A 17,244-nucleotide genomic window follows, 5' to 3' on the forward strand; every position below is an offset into this window, starting at 1 on the left:
CTGTCTGCAGTAATAACGCATCCTCGCTAATAAAGCAGGATTGCCTCGTCATGCGGTAATTCCTTCTTTTGTTCCTCATAGATTCTTCTCGCTCAAAGTAGCCGAGAAAGGACAATGGGAGTTCAAGGACTTTGGAAACTGCTCGAATGCGCTGGGAGACCTATAAACCCAGAAATGCTTGAAGGAAAAATTCTTGCTGTTGGTATCCTTTAAAAATAAAGCTGAGGAACCAAGTTTGCGAGGAAGGTTAACTGTTTCATTTACTTCTACGTGATCTATTTGGGTTAACTTTTTTTAAACCTAAATGACAACAATATTTTGATAAGTTGATTTTATGCTGTAGAATATATGGAATACTAAGCTCTTTTTTTTATCTTTTAGAAAAAAGACTTTTTAAATTGGTACCCTTACGCAAGTGTTGAGCCGTAGGATTTTGTGCCTTATAAATAAAGGTGTTCTTCTCAGTAGGACTATAAGATGAAAAAGTTTAAATACTTTTGCATCAACTTTCCTATCATATATCATTGGTTAAATGCTGGAAAGATGTGGAAAGAAGTTACCCTCCGTTTATTTTTGAAGATAACTGGGGAGCTGCTACTTACTGCACAGTTCTTTCAACTCTGCTTTTTGCCCAGGGTGAAAGGGGCAAGAATTTATTCTTCTCCAAAGTTCACAGGTATTTGGATAACTGTGGCTTCAGTAAGTCAAGCCTGGAACAGTGTACAAAAGCCACTGGGTCAAATATGTGTACTTTATAGAAACTATTAATATGGTATATGTGTCAGCACATTTTTTTCCTCTTAATGGTTCTTTAAGATATCAGTATTTGGTTGAACCAAGCAATAAAGGGAGCCAGAGATCATGGTGGTAATTCCATACAAAATGCTCACCTTCTCACTCTGTTTCATCGACTCTGCAAGTTACTGTTCTTCCGCATTCGGCCTGTCTTTGTTTTTGATGGAGAGGCACCACTTCTGAAGAGACAAACCTTGGTAAATACCTTTGCTGAGTCATTGCAATGCAAAATAGGATGTAAGTCTGTTGATACTAAGTAGCTGTTTTCAATTTCCTTCTTATTCTGCTTTTAATTCTGAGCCATGAGGATGGAGGGCTTGAAGTGCACAGCTGTGCAGGTGTTCTGTGCAATCCCAGTCTTGGTTAGCTGTTGGAGCATGCAGCATCTCCCTTTTGATATATTGGGGTTTGATTTGCGTAGAAACCAGATTGCAGAGAGGCAGGTGATGGCATAAATCCTGGGTCTTGCTCCAGAACAAATGTGAATGCAACTTTTGCAAGCATTTGTACCCAGAAGCTGAAAACTGTTCCTGAGTCCTGCAGAGGAAACTGACATAGAGAGATTTAGAGGATCTGAAGGCTGTGTCCCCACTTATGCGGGATGAGTTAGGAGTTGCTCATAGACTCAGCACACAGAATTGTAACAGTAATTCACTGGATGCGTATCTTCAGCATCCAGCAAAATCTCATTGGTGTTAATATTTCACAGGCTAAGCGAAGACAAAGAAAGGAAGTTGCCATCAGTGATTCCAGGAAAACTACAGAGAAACTCTTGAAAACATTTTTGAAGAGACAAGTTATCAAAACTGCTCTTACGGGCAAAAGGCAAGAATAAAATTAATTTTCCCCATGTTTATTAGTGGCCAAAAGTTTTTATGTAGCTATTAATCACTGGTTTTGTGGTTGTGTTTTTTTGCTTTCCTTAAGCAATGAAGTTTTGCCCAGTATTACACAAGTTCGAAGAGAAGAAATTGATGATATATATGTATTGCCTTCTTTAGAGAAAGAAGAGAAGAACAGGTAGGTAGAATTAAGAAAAATAGCTTAAATGGCTATAATAAAATCGGATAAATATGTAAAGCACTTTTTTTTGATGCTGCTTTGACCCATGAGACTCCATAATATATAAAGTATATTTCCTTGTTTTATTTCAGTTTCTTTTTGGAAAGTTTGGTTTATAGCTCTGGATACAGAAGCCTTTTAGTTGTTTGTGGGAAAATAACAGAAGAAGCTCTCAGCCCACAGATTAAATTTCTACAATGGATTCATGCTTAGGGATGAAAGTGCCACCTCAGTCTCTGTGGCCATATCTGTATGACTAAATGGAACTGATTGTTCAAGTTTGGGTAGCTGGTGTGTGGCAGATTCCAGTTTGCATCCCCTCACTCAGTAGCATAGATGTGTTCAGCAGTAGTAGGCTTTGTATGTAGTTATCAAACTCATGACACCTTAAATAACACTAAGTGGGACTGTGGAGCTATCGGTTAGATTAATCTTTGCACATCTTACATGTACTTTTATATACTTTAAATGCTGGCCAAATAAGAATCAGGTAATGATTAAAACAGCAACAGTTGTCTCAATCTAGTTTTAACTGACGTAAGTCTGCCTTCTTGCTTTCTGTTCAAATCTTTTGACTTGTGTATGTATTATATGTGTATGTATGTGCCTGTATATATGTGTGTACTTTGAAGTTGTGTGTGAATTTTTGTACTTACCGGTGCAGGGATGACTAATGTCCTTTTGCTTAAAATAAGAACTTTATTTTCCTAGGTAAATATCTACATCTTTTTTTTTCCTCTTTGTGATTTTTAGCTCAGAGGAGGAAGATGAAAAAGAATGGGAAGTGAGAATGAGCCAAAAAAAGATGTTGCAGGTAAGTGCATCCTAATTGCCCTGTTGCTGTGAACAATCCTTTCATCCATGTGGTGTGCTTAAAAGTTAAAAAGGTTAAAAAAAAAAAAAAAAAAGGTGTTTGGACATATAGGTCTTACTATAGCATTACTGATCAAGCAAACAAATTAATTTTCAGTACTCTATAAATTCCTATTAATGAAGAAATACAAATGTAATTTTCTCTACTGGAATACAGCAGAATAGGAATTTCTTACGGTTTGTGGTTTGTGGTTTTTTTTTTTTTCCCTTTTGACTACTTTCTCTGGACATGTGAAGAAGAAATTGTTTTTTGTAGTGATATAAGGGAAATGTATACATTTGTGTACATGTGTATGTACATGTAAGACAGCATATTTATTAAAATTCCCATGCTTCTCCAAATATGTATTGATGTTGAAGCACTTCAGTCCTTGAGTTTTCACAGATAAATTCTGTATTCACTTTTGATGTGCCAGTCTCTTGGAAAAAGGAGAGAACAAATATATAACCTAAGAAGGCAGCATAATGAATAATAAAATTATTTCTGCTTTCATCAAAGTAAAAAAAAAAAAAAGAAAAAAGAAAAAACTTGGAAATACTGTTTATCTTTGAAGTAGTTCACATTCAGGAGAACCTCTTTGGAAGGGTAAAATCAGACAAGCTGGGGCTATAGGACCTGTTTCTGTGATTTATACTAAATACCTTTTTGTAAACAGAATAAAAACAATTTTCTCTGTATAGTGTGCATCAACAATCATGTGCTTTATTTTATTAGGTAGTAGTTCCTTTTTTTTTTTCCCTTAACTGCTTTCACAGAATCATTAAGGTTGGAAAAGACCTTTAAGATCATCAACCCAACACCACCATGTCCACTAAACCATGTCATGAAGTGCCACGTCTACATGTTTTTTGAACACTTCCAGTGATGGTGACTCCGCCACCTCCCTGGGCAGCTTGTGCCAATGTTTGACCTTTGTTTCTTCACAGTACAGGAAGCTGCAACAAAGGTTTTGTGGGGGGTTGTTTGCAAGGATGCTTTAAATATTTTCTTGTTCTTGCTGTGCTGTAATATAAAGTAGATATTTATGTTGTTTTCTGTTTTTATAGGAAGAGTTGTGTGAAAATCCTCATTCTGTAGATATTGAATCAGAAGATTTCAACAAGCTGCCTCCAGAAATAAAACATGAGATCCTGACTGATATGAAAGAATTTACAAAGCGAAAAAGAACATTATTTGAAGCAATGCCAGAGGTAATATTTATATTAGTTTTCAAGCCATAAGAATAGAACTATTGCCATTAATGCAGATGAAGACTACATAAGAGTATCACATCTGGAAAGCTTTACGGCCAGGCCTATTTAATAAGAGATGTTACACTGAGGGGGGAAAAAAAAAAAACAATGAGACTTTTAACAGTCTTCCTGTGTGTCTATTCAGAGTTGTACCTCTTGACTTCCACAAAAATTGGCAGAGCTAATTCAGTTTGGAAAGAATGGAAAAAATCATGCTGTGTCTCCTGCCTCATCAGCATTAGACCCAAGATTTCAATTGCAAGAGCATAATACTGGTGTGGATAAACCGGGCAGAATGAACGCAGCTTGAATTCCAAACCCTCAGGTTGTTAGGGGAGCTGGCAGCTGGGAAGAGGCTTTTGTGGCTTAGGCAGATGTACTGAAGCCATTCTGAGACAAATGGGGAATCATGTAGTGCCACTTCTACAATAGATTTTCAGAGCACAGTTAGATTTTAAAAGTACAACATATGTCAGATCAAATGATAGCTTAAGCCCAAGTGTAAGCTAAGAACCATCATCTTTTAAGATGGTTTTAACCATCCATATGTGGATTCTGTTATTAATTGCATTGTTTTTAAGATGGGGACCAGCTCCGTTAGCCAGATAAGTTTTGTTTGTCACATCATTGAGATCTCGTCGTGTTTCGCCAGCATTCAGAACTTCTTAATGGTACCTTTTAGAATTGTGTGTTACTGGGCTAGTGTTGCTGTCACTTGGGAGTGCAGCAGTCAGTAAAAGACAAATGTTACTTGCTTAAAGGAAACTCCTAAAAGACTTTCCAGAGCGTGGTAAATAAACTTACTTGAAAGGTGCAGCTAGTGGCATTTTATTTAAATTGACTTGGTTGGTTGTTTTGTTGTTTTGTTTTGTTTTGTTTTTTAAGGAGTCCAATGACTTTTCCCAGTACCAGCTTAGGGGTTTGCTTAAGAAAAGCAACCTCAATCGGTGCATAGAAAATGTACAAAAAGAATTGAATCAACAGCACTCGGGTGAAATCCAAACGCAATATGAAAATGAAGGTGGTTTTGTGAAAGAAGTGGAATCTAGGAGGGTAGTCTCTGAAGATACTTCTCACTATATCCTAATAAAGGGTATGTCAGGTCTTAATTTTATAAAACCTCTTGTTTGGTATGTGCAGTCTGCAGCTGTCAGTTTTAAGAAAAAACTGAATATTGTTTACAGGTGCATGTAACCAGTACTTTGTATGAAACGTGCATTACCGTTAGACAGAATTAACTGTGATCTGTAAATGTGTAGAAAACTTGTTTATTAATCTTTATATAATGATGTTCATTATGTAAAATGGAATGTTAGTATAAAGCCATTTTTTACTTAAAAAAATCAAAAAACTTTCTTTCAGGTATTCAAGCAAAAGAAGCTACAAATAGAGACTTGGAAACTACTGCAGGAGCCTCATCAAAAGTGCTTGAATTTACTAAATTGAATAAAACCAATGAATCTCCTGCTAATGCATCTGACAAGTTGCAGATGGAGAAAGATAACAATGTGATGACAGCACCACCCTCTCCTCGGACTTTGCTTGCTATCCAGGCAGCTATGGTAGGAAGCAGCTCAGAAGAAGAAGTGGGGGATGAAGATACAGGACAACTGAACGTGGACCAGTCTGTAACAGAGGAAGGCAGTGTGTCTCCAGGGTCACTACAGGCAATTCAGCAAGCTTTGAGTGATGGTTATAAAAAGGAGGAAGTTGTTGCTGTTAGAACTGATGGAGTGCTACCAGAAAGATCAGAAGTCAAGGATTTTCTGCTTAGTAGCTCAGATGAGGAAGATCAGATTCCTGAAGTTAAGGAGGGAAAAAAACCCCCTACATCTACAATTCATTCGTCAAACCAAGTGATTACGCAAGACACTGAATTTGAACAAGAGAGTCAGGAGTTCAAAAAAAATCCTATTATGCTTCCGGATGCCAGTATATCCAGAGCTGAAAATTATTCTTGTGTTGGTAATACTACAAAAGGCAAAAAAGATGTAGACAAAGAAGAAAATGGTTCCAAAACAGATGTAAATTATTTGGGAGATAAGGATATAAACTTGTGCATGCAGAAGCCCAGCTATTCCCCTGTACAAATTAGTGTAGGGGCTTTGGTTCATGCTGAAACAACAGACCTTTCTAAACATGAGGAAAACGTGAAAATTTCTGAAAATACAGAGGAGACACATTCTCTTCTGTTTGTGAAATTGTCTGAGGTACAAAAGGATATTATCCTTTTTCCAGAAGCAAAACGTCCTGAGGAGGAAAGAGGAGGGTTATCACAATCTGAAGACAGTGATTCTGATGGTATGTGCTTTTCAGTTGTGTAAAAAGATAAGAAAATAGGACCGTATTGTATTTGTAGTCAGTTGAAGTTAACTTCTCCTCCTACTAAGAAATAAAATATGCTTTAAAATACATCTATTCCTATGTATGTAGGAGGTGGGAAGGAAATCTGTTCTATGTTTTTCCCCTTGGTGTTATGTTTTATCATTGAAACCTGAGTATACAATACAGAGAACCAGGAAAGCATGCTGTTGTATACATTGAACTTAACTGGTGTATTGATGGTCAACCACTTGGTTTCTGTAATTTCACAATCCTTATACCTACTTACTGCATATAGGAAAAAAAAAATCACTGCCCAAGTTAGAAATGCATACAAATACTTCTTTTTAAACAAGCAGCAGGAAATTGAAATCTTTATTTTCCTTTAATAGGAAGCTTTATTGAAGTGGATACTGAAATCAGTAATGAGTCTGAGTTTCCTACTAAATATGATGAAAAACTGGGTGATGAAACAGCACTTCCAGAAGTGGAGATGGACAGACATGATACCGTCACACACGACTTGCTGAAGGAGTCTGATGAAGTGCAGCTGGCAAATGATCAGAATGTTGAAAGAGAAGATGATGGTAAAGATGCAGCGGATGAGTGGCAAGACATCAGTTTGGTAACTCCTTGTTCTTTGTTCTGAGCTAGTAATGAGGTGCTGTGTCCGCAAGCAGTTTTTAAGGAAAACTGTTTGACAACTTCTTACTGTTTCGTTGCTCTCTCATATATGTATTTAATTCTATGGGAACTTACTTTTCTTTAAAGATGATGGTTAACCGTAATCTCTCTGAAATCAGAGGGAGACGTCAAGGTTTTAGTGCTTTGATAAATAGACCTACCTCTGGTCTTACAATTTACTGCATTAGAGAAGCTATGACAACCTCAAAGTGTGGATTAATGGAACGAACATATACTACTAGAATAATTATAGTCGGAGACTTACTGCTTTACTTAAGTGTGCCTGAATTGTTGAAATTATTAAAATCTTGGTTTATTTTTCAGGAAGAACTAGAAGACTTAGAAAATGATCTTTCTGCTGAGCAGAATATGCTTCAGGCTCAAAAACAGCAGCAGGAACGTGTTGCTGCTTCTGTAACAGGACAGATGTTCTTGGAAAGCCAGGTAGTATTTGTTGAGTCATTTTGATTGGATATAGGATGATGTGGTCTCTCCCTCCACCTCAGTCAAACATTTTCTCAAAAGCTGTTTGTAATTTTGCTTAACTATGGGTAGGGGATATTTAATTGAGGTTAAATAATATATTCCATAAAGGCAAATTGTGTAAAATGTGTCAAAATACATGTATATCAGAACACCATCCAAAGGGTGGCTAGTCTGCCCACTGTTTCCTACTTGATATGAGTGTTTCTCATGTGCTTTCATACTATTTTCTGAGCTAAGGTGATGACTGATTTTTTTTGTTTTGTGTTTTTTTTTTTTTAACCCGCCACTTTATTTCACAGAGCCCACATAATTGCAATGCATGGACTTTGCGTTAAAGTAGTGGTTATGGAAAGCACACTACTTAAGTATGCTTGTGTAATTAAGATAGCAGATTCTCAGACTGTGTAGTAATAACGTGATCAAGTAGTACCTGACTTATGTGGCACTATCTGCCTAAGTGGGATTTCCCCCTTGACTTAACTATGCTTGGTGCTTTTTAGCGGAAATTAAGATTTGCTATTAAATACCTCCCAAGTGTGAATCTAGCAGTTCCGAGTCAAGCAGAAGTTCATTTTTCAGATGAAACATGAAGTGTATTTCTCTCCTTCCTACAGGAGCTTCTCCGTCTGTTTGGCATTCCATATATTGAAGCTCCGATGGAGGCAGAGGCACAGTGTGCTATATTGGACCTTACTGATCAGACCTCTGGGACAATCACTGATGATAGTGATGTTTGGTTATTTGGTGCACGACATGTTTATAAAAATTTCTTCAGTCAAAACAAATATGTGGAATATTATCAGTACGTTGATTTTCAAAACCAGCTAGGTAAGCCTCAGGTATTTGTTTGTTAAATACAGTCTTTAATAAGGCAGTGCTGCCATGTATCTTCCTGAAGTTGTATTTGCTACAGAATTTTGTGTGTCTGTTATTACAATGCCTGTTATTTGGAGAGGCTCTAAAGACATTCACTTGGGTTGCTGTTTTTATTACCCCTCTGAATTTGCAGCTATGAGTTACGCTTGCATTTAATACACTGAGTTAATGTGATGATCATCAAAGCTGAGGTATGAACTACCGTACCAGTTTCTGGGTAAATGTCTGCATGACTTTTCTGACATAAAATTATGGGAAAAATATATTCTGATGTCATCAGACTTACAGTCATCCGGAAGTGGAGTTAATTTTGGACATATTAGCACATAGTGTATTAGAAGAGAATCCAGCATTTGTATATACTTTGTAGAATGTTGTTGGGTTTTTTTTTTTGTAGTTAATACTGTTGTGGTTTAGTCCCAGCTAGCAATTAAGCACCACGCAGCCACTCGCTCACTCCCTGCCCTTCCCCAGAGGCATAGGGGAGAAAATCGTGAAAAACCATTGAGATAAAAACAGTTTAATAGGACAGCAAGAGAGGAGGAAACAACAATGATAACAATAATAATAATAATACTGACAAAGGAATGTGCCAGAACAAGTTATGCCCAATACAGCAATTGCTCACCACCAGATCGATAGCCCATCCCCAAGCAGTGATTCCTGCCCCCCGGCCAACCCCAATTTATGTACTGGGCATGACATTACGTGGTAGGGAATATCTCTTTGGCCAGTCGGGGTCAGCTGTCCTGGCTGTGCCCCCTCCCAGCTCCTTGTGCACCTCCTCACTGGCAGAGCATGGCAATGTGAAGAGTCCTTGACTAGTAGTAGCACTACAACTACTTAGCTGCAACTAAAACTTCAGTAGGTTATCAACATTATTCTCATACCAACTCCAAAGCACAGCACTATACCAGTTATTGGGAAGAAAAACCAATTCTGTCCCAGCCGAAACCAGGACACATAGTGACAGATTCTTTTCTTCTTTCAGATTGCTCTTGTACCAGTCTAATCAAATTGTTGCTAATTATGTTGAACTATTAATCTTCAGTGTCACGTAGTATATTAAGGGAAATCTGAGCCAATTTCAACTTTTTCTCATGCCTTGTTTAAGCAGAACTCTGTTAAAAGTTGAGAGAGGCTATAGACTTTGAAATAATATTTTAATGTCTTCAGCATGTAAAATTTCACAAAATTTTTGTGGTGAAAAATGTCTTTAGTTTCTTCTCCCTGCGAATTGAAAGAATTTTTTTTTTCTACTTATACCTATTTACGTATGCTACTGTAGCTTAATTGGAAAGGATTGCTGTAAAAGCATATGTGTGTTTTTTTAGTTGTTGTTAATGTAATAAACCAGAACTTCTATTTATTTGTGAAAAATAGTCACTGTTGGTCTTCATGTCACATTCCTCTGCAGTCCTGTACTTCTACTCCTTTTCCATGCATTGCACAACTCTTCTTTCTTGGCAGTTGATGGATATCCTGGCTGGCATGCTGATGGTCTTGCTTTGTGTGCTTAGACACACATTCCTCCTTTTCTCCACTGATTTTTAAAAAAAATTTTTTTATTACTACTTTTAAAATCTAAACTCCTGAGGCTAGTCACTGAAAGTCAGTCTGGTTGCCTCAGATATTACAGCATACCAAGTAGAAGTGGCTACCTGAGTTCCTTTTTCCTAGTTGTTTCATGGGCTCTTTTGGTCTACTTAGTAACTGCACTAGCACAGAGCAAATGGTTTCCAGTTTGGGAACACTTTTAAGAAGGAGAGGCATTGATCTGATGGACTAGCATTCAAAACTGCGGATCTGAATATTTTTATTTCTGATTTGTGAGCTATTCAGGTCAGCATTAGATGAGAAAAGGAGAGTAACTGGAGAAATAAATGTAAAATAATATCTCTTAGCTTTTAGAAATCCAGAATTTTCTAATGGTCTTTACATTGTAACATTTTTAATTTTGGCAAGATGTATTTGCCAAGTGAGCACAACTACTGGTGCTTGAGCTAGCAGTAGCATATTGACATTGCTCCAGAATATAACTTAGCAAATTCTGATGTTGAATTAAATGCAATTTAATTTAAAGGCAATTAACACAATGCCTTTGTGTTCCTTTTGTTTTTTTGCCTTTCAGATAATACATTATTTTTTAATTTGTAAGAGAACAGATGCTGAATCCACTGATTTTATTTGGTTTGCACACTTTCTTTTACAGGGTTGGATCGAAGCAAGTTAATTAATTTGGCATACTTGCTTGGAAGTGACTACACTGAGGGCATCCCAAATGTTGGCTTTGTAACAGCGATGGAGATTTTAAATGAATTTCCTGGGCATGGATTGGAACCTCTCTTAAAATTTGCGTATGATTTATCATATTTTGCTTTTTTGTCTCTCCATAATGTATTAGTGAATATACTTTTCTGCTGCTTAAGCATACACCAAAACATATGACCATCATTAAGGAGACTAAGTTAACTGTAAAATATGTGACTTTGTTATATCACTATTTGAAGTGGCAAGTAAATAAGGTGACATGTTGATACAGCAATTACAGTGAGACTAACGAAGACAATAAAACAGCTGTAGAACTGTGCAACTGCCTCTGAGTTCATTGCAGAGCTGGATCCGTAGTGGAGTGGAGGTTGTTTCTCCCTGAGTTTGTGAGAAGGTGCTGTAGCTTGTTCGTAGAGAAAAAGAGACTTGAGTGAGGAATGGATGACCTGGAGAGAGACAGACAGGTAGGCTGTGGGGAAGAACAAGACTTGAGCTGCAAGAGGGCAGATTTAGACTAGATACAGGGAAGAAATTTTTCCCAATGAGGGTGGTAAAACACTGGCACAGGTTGCCCAGAGAGGTGGTAGATGCCCCATCCCTGGCAACGTTCAGGGTCAGGTTGGACAGGACTCTGAGCAAGTTGCTCTAGTTGAAGGTGTCCTTGCTCGTAGCAGGAAGGTTGGACTAAGTGACCTTTAAAAGTCCCTTCCAACCCAAAACTTTCTATGATTCTATGATTTGAAGAGAAGAGGGCCAAGCCAGTTACATTCGCAATGGCAAGGATGCTTAGAAATTTTGTTTTGTTATTTTAATAAAAAACCCTCTGAAAGTGATCATTAGGTGTGGAACATCCTTCCCAAGTGAGGCTGAATTTAAGGCCTTCTGAATTTAGAGGCTTCTGGCAGCTTATGGGGAATCTAGGTGATGTTTGCTACTGTGGCTGCGTTTACTGTATATATTTTGTCTTTTCTACTTTCAGATTATATGTCCCTTTGGCCATTTTTATTTGGAAATTTCCTACCTCATTTCATGTAGTTACCGAAGTAGGGAATCTAATTAAGGCTATTGAAATTAGCATGGTGGCTCTTGATATTCCAAATTATATTTTATGGAGGCAAATGAATACTTTCCTCTGTTTTTCAGTGAGTGGTGGAATGAGGCTCAGAAGAACAAGAAAGTGAGACCTAATCCACATGATACCAAAGTCAAGAAGAAGCTGCGGGAGCTGCAGCTTTCTTCAGGTTTCCCAAATCCAGCAGTGGCAGAAGCATACCTGAAGCCTGTGGTGGATGAGACGAGGGGTTCGTTCACCTGGGGGAAGCCTGATGTAGAGCAGATCAGAGAATATCCTTTTACTGTATGGCAGGACTTGTTAGATAAAGTGCTCAGATAAAAGTTCATAAGGCTTGGTTGGTAATGGAGTGTCAAATTCTTAACATCTTGTTGGTGTGCGGTGCCTCCGGCCCTGACTGCTTGTGCTCTCCTGCAATGATACCAGCTCCATAATGGAAGGGAATGCGGCTACATGTGTGTGGCACTAGGGCTTTTCTGCCCTCTGAGAGAGCAGGCTGCTTCACTTTGGGTGCAAGGGGAGCCTCGTAGCTGGACTGACTGGTTCGTTGTGGTGTTATGTTTCTGTCATTGTGCTGTACCTCTTTCTAGACAGAGCGGGACTGCACGCTCCTGATGTGTGCTTGCTGTCTTTCACAAGTATGTTTCAAAACATAGTCAGAAATGGTGGTTCGGTCTGCGCTTTACCCTTAGTTATTTGCTGCATTTCTTGCAATAGTGCCTGTTGCTTCCATCTGTTGCAGCTTGAGCTGCAGTGAATTGTTGAAAAGTTGATAGCAATGCATGCGGAGCTAATAGTGTGTTAAACAGTAAATAAAACTACCAGTGTGCACAAGTGTAAAAATAAGGTATTTTTTTCTTATGGTGGTACTGTGTAACCAAAGTGATCTCTGTCTTCACTGAGACACGCTTTTGCAAATGATATTAGAGAAGAGGTTCTGTTACTGATAGGGTTGTAACAGTGTGAGTAAGATACATAGTGTAATACTGGAACCATCCACATAAGTCAGCTGTAGTAACTTAGAGTAGTTTCTCTGGTTTTGTAGTAGAAAAAACCTCAAAGTAGAGTCACTTTCCACCAGGCATTGTTTATTTGAGCAATTTTCAGTTTATGTGTTTACAAAATACTAGTAATAGCCATTTGTAAATGTCCTTAACATTCTGCACATTCTGTCAAGATCACTTTGGCTGGACTAGGACAAAGATAGATGGGATCCTTTTACCTGTGATAAAACAGCTGAACTTGCAGCAGGTGAAGTATGAAACTGTAGTTTAAGGGTAACTGGAAAACTGTGAGAGAAGCATTTTAAAATGTACAGCAAGGCTTTGACCTAAAGTATATTTCTCAGAAACTGGGATTTGTCCATATTTTTTTTTTAATCTTACTATATATATTTTTTTAAGAGTCATTAAACTTCTCTAGACTTCATTTCGGTATGATTTGGGTGTGCTGTGAGGCACTCTACGTAATTTCAATTGTTGGTTTCAAATTTTGTTATCTGTCAAGCACTTATCTCAAGTCCAGATTGTTGTTTTGGATGTATCTGAAACTACAGGTACCTCAAGTCCTTTTAGTACTTTTAAAAGATGGTGTGCTGTCTCTAAAAATGATTTATGAAAATGCTCTGAAAATTTTGGTGAAGTGAGACTGACCATTTGGTACCATCCGTATCCTTTGAGGAGAAGTGCAGCCTGAACCATTGAGCAAGTGCCCATTAGTAATACTACTCTAATTTCTGAAGAAATGTGCTGTCAACTTTAATAAAACTTAAAGTGAGTAGTGGTGCGTGCTGTGATACCTTCAAAGTCAGTTGTAAAACTGATCACCTAAGGTCAGGTTCTTTTCTCCTTTTGCATTAAGCAAGGTAGATATATATTCTAAATCAGTCTTCTAGGTTCTCTCTGTCATTCAAAGGAGTGAAAGGTACCAAAACTTGTAGTTAGGTCCATAAACTTTCAGGTTGACTGGAACATCCTTTCGAAGCATCTGTCTCTCTAGACAATTGCAGAGAGAATATGGAGGACTAGCTTAGTCTATACAGCAAGCCTAGCTGTGGTTGAATAACACAGACGCATTGTGTGTTACTGCTACTTCTACTATTAAGTCTTCACGCTGTATCAGCATGTGTTACAATGAACTTGTGTCAGATGACCGCATTTTGTTGCACTAGCATATGCAAATGTAAGGTGCACTTAGAACATTTGCTTAGTAAACATTCTGTTGTTTTAACAGCTTGAAGCTAAGGATGTGTTTGTGAGGACATACTTAAGAGCAGCACAGAGGTTTTCTGTATTAGGGTTGAAAATAGCAACATATGTCTGATCAGCAGCACAATGTTTATAAAATTTCACTGGAGTTTATTATTTACTTTCTGTAAAGGTTCTTGTTGCATAGTTTATAATAAAGTATAGGTGTTACCGTAGTAATGCATCTTATTGCTCACATTTATTTGGATGCATACTAATTTCATTAGGCCTTTGTCCTGCTTTAATTTGGAATGTTTTCTAGTATAGCTGAGGTAACAACTGGATTCCCATCACAAAAACATCCAAGGGTGTTTCTCTGTTTTATTTTTGATAGACTCAGCTTCGAATTGATTCATTCTTCAGACTAGCACAGCATGAAAAACAAGCTATTAAAAGTCAGAGACTACGCAGAGCTGTGACTTGTCTGAAGAGAAAGGAAAAAGAAGCAGCTGATGAAATTCGGGAGGCCACTGCTGTTACAGAGATTGAACTTAAACAGCATGAGGAAAGGAAAGGGAAGAGTACTGCAGGCTGTGCAAATCATCAAGCTGTGGCAACAGAAGTCCAAAGTGGAAAGAGAAGAAAACATTCAGATTCCAGAAAAGAACATTTATATGGAGGTGGTTTTATTGGGAATTTGCATCTTTCAGAAACTTCTAGTGACTCCTCAGTAGACGAATTGGACAGCAGAGATTTAGGCAAGAGAAAAAGGAGGAAAAATGTCTCTGCAATGGAGGCAGCGGACCATGAAGAGAAAAAGGAGTGCAGTAGCTCAAGTGGTGAAGATGAACAACTGGGAAACGTAGTCATGGTGACTGCCAAACCTGTGTTTGAGGGCAGAAAAAAGAAATCACAGAGTAAGGGGGGAAGAAAAAAGAAGAAGTCTTAAAGAAAAAGTGTCTTTAAAAAGAAAGACTGTGTGCTCATGGTTTTTATGACTTAAGCTTTGTAAATATTCTACAGAATTTTTTGATAAATAATAAATTATCCCTGTTTGTCATGTATTTGTCATGCATTTCATGTCCAGAAGTTAAATAGGAGGGATTATAAATGATGAAAAAAATTACTTTAGCACATTTACTTATAAAGACCTAGATTGGACTTGATAGAAGTTTTCTGGTTTGAGATTTTTAAACTTGAGCCAAAACGTGATGCCCATTAATTTGCATTTTGAGGTGAGATAGCTGTTAAAATACCACGGGCAATCTGTTGCTTCCTTAACTTCAGCCTTAAATTTTGAAAGCCACTTGAATTATTTCTGGGTGCTGAAAGAAGGCAAATCAGTGCAGTTAGTGTTGTTTTCCTTACTCCCTTCACTATGCCTCTCAAAAGTTTTGTGATGTAGTGATGTTGCTTATTGAGCCTTTCATGAGACAACGTAAGCCCCTGTAAATCTCAGAAAATCATACAGTACAGTAGTTCTTGTACAATCTGAGGTGCCTTAATTTTTTATGTTCTGAATGTAAATGTCGTGTTTCTGAACTTGGAGTTATGTGACCATGTCCAAAAGTGATGTTCAGAGTGTATACACCCCTGCCCCTTGGTGAATTGTCTGCTGGGCTTGCAAGACCCCGTTGCCTCTGAAGAACGACATTTAGCTCTTTGGTTCCTTTCTGGTAACCGTGAGCGGTTACTAACTCTGTGCCACTATCTTATTTCTGCAAAAAATACTCCCAAGTTGGTTACGTTGTTGGTTGGAGCTCCCTTGACTGGGTGCCTACTGCCCTTACGAAACATGCTCCCTTACGTAAGGGGCGCGGTGCCCGCCTTGTGTCCGGGCCGCAGCTGTCGGGATTTAGTATCGCCTCTGCCGCGGGGATGTCGGCGAGGCGCGGGGCACGCTTCTGCCGGGGACTGCCTGCAGGGAAACGGCCCGGCGGAGGGGGGCTTCTCTGTCGGAGAACCTTCTTCGGAAAGCTGCAGGAGGTTCAGGTAACCTTGGCTGACACGCAGTGGGTGCCCCTGGGATTGCACTCGCCCGTGGCTTTAAGTCACTCTGTATCGTGTACTTTAAACGGCGTCACTCGGCAGCTGGGGGGTTTTGCACCCGTGGGTCGCTTGCAGCGCTCCTGAATTCGCATGTTAAAGTCAGACAGGTTGTCGTGTGGTTCATACCTCAAAGGATATTTTTAGGAGGGGGGGAAAAAAATGTAGAGGACCACAAAATGCAAAGGTTTTCCCTTTTAGGGTGATTTTATAGTGCAAGGTTGCTTGTCCTTCAGAATGCGAAGGGACTGTTTATTAACCTGTTATTTTAATCTTCTAATGGGAAGAAAATGTGTCTTTTTTATACTTCTGAGGTAGATGACAAGCTGGTGCATGTCTGACTGCTTAATGTCCCAGTTGTTTAGAATGCTCCTTGTTACTCTGAAGGTGCATGCAAGGACTTTGAATCCCATTGAATCTCTCTTCTGTTCCCCATGTAAAGAGGTTTCTGTTGCGAAGTTCATAGACGGACGTAAATGCAACAGCAGTATTTTTGTTCTACGAGTTACAGCGACGTGTAGAAGCCCCCTAAGTTATTTTTCACCTTCAAATAGGTTAATGGCTGCTGGTGCTGTGCTAGTAAACATCAAGCCTGTATGCCTTTTGTAGGGTGAAGTCAGGAGCATATGATGTGCCCAGGCTGTTCTGTTCTGTCCTGTCCTCGTGCCTGAAGCCTTGAGAGGAAAACCTGCGAAGGCTTTGCACTGTGAGGAAGTTTTCTCAATATCTGTTGTATGTTTTTACTTGGGTTTCTTTCTTCTTTTTTCTTTTTTCTTTTTTTTTTTTTTTAACTAGCTAGAGATACTCCTTCACCTGTTGCCTTATTTAATTGCATCCCTGTTGGGTGTTTAGACGTCTGTAGATTATTAACTGTATGCTGCCCGTAACCATTCCTGCAAAAATCAGTCAAATTTCCGTATAACAGTGCTAGAGCTTTAAAAATTGTCAGAGCACTGGTTGTTTTTTGTTTTGTTTTGTTTTTTTTTCCTGTAAATTCAATTTTTTTCTGTTTGTGAAATATCAAGAATTGGAGAATGCTTTTCTGCAGACAGCTGAAAACTGTTTTGTCCTCTGTCATACTTTTCCTATTACTTTTTTCTCCTGAGTCTGCATGTTCTGTGTCTGTTTATATATGCGCATACACTTTCTGTTCTGCATGTTGCCTGTAGCTCCTGCTTCCTACTTATTCTCATGTGCAACTTTTACAAATAGGTGGTTTCCTTTCCTTCCAAGCCAATTAATTCAAATAAGATTAGAACTTATTTTGCAATAAGGTGCTTTTTTTCTTCTTTTTCAGACATTTGTTGCTACCTTTCCTTTTGATCGTTTATAAGCCTA

General features: G+C 38.4%; 1 protein-coding gene across 1 annotated transcript; it reads left to right on the top strand.

The window, feature by feature from the left end:
- The first annotated feature begins 114 nt into the window (after window positions 1–114).
- ERCC5 (excision repair cross-complementation group 5) lies at window positions 115–14,909 on the top strand. Its single transcript, XM_010296819.1, has 15 exons — window positions 115–202; window positions 817–992; window positions 1,505–1,620; window positions 1,723–1,815; window positions 2,611–2,671; window positions 3,778–3,921; window positions 4,849–5,056; window positions 5,326–6,264; window positions 6,678–6,910; window positions 7,294–7,413; window positions 8,070–8,283; window positions 10,544–10,688; window positions 11,746–11,946; window positions 12,841–12,925; window positions 14,255–14,909. Exons 1-15 carry the CDS (start codon window positions 115–117, stop codon window positions 14,807–14,809), a joined length of 3,378 nt encoding a protein of 1,125 aa, XP_010295121.1. The 3' UTR covers window positions 14,810–14,909.
- Window positions 14,910–17,244: the final 2,335 nt, after the last annotated feature.

The sequence above is a fragment of the Phaethon lepturus genome, unplaced genomic scaffold, assembly GCF_000687285.1.
Source record: "Phaethon lepturus isolate BGI_N335 unplaced genomic scaffold, ASM68728v1 scaffold18201, whole genome shotgun sequence".
Lineage (NCBI taxonomy): Eukaryota > Metazoa > Chordata > Aves > Phaethontiformes > Phaethontidae > Phaethon > Phaethon lepturus.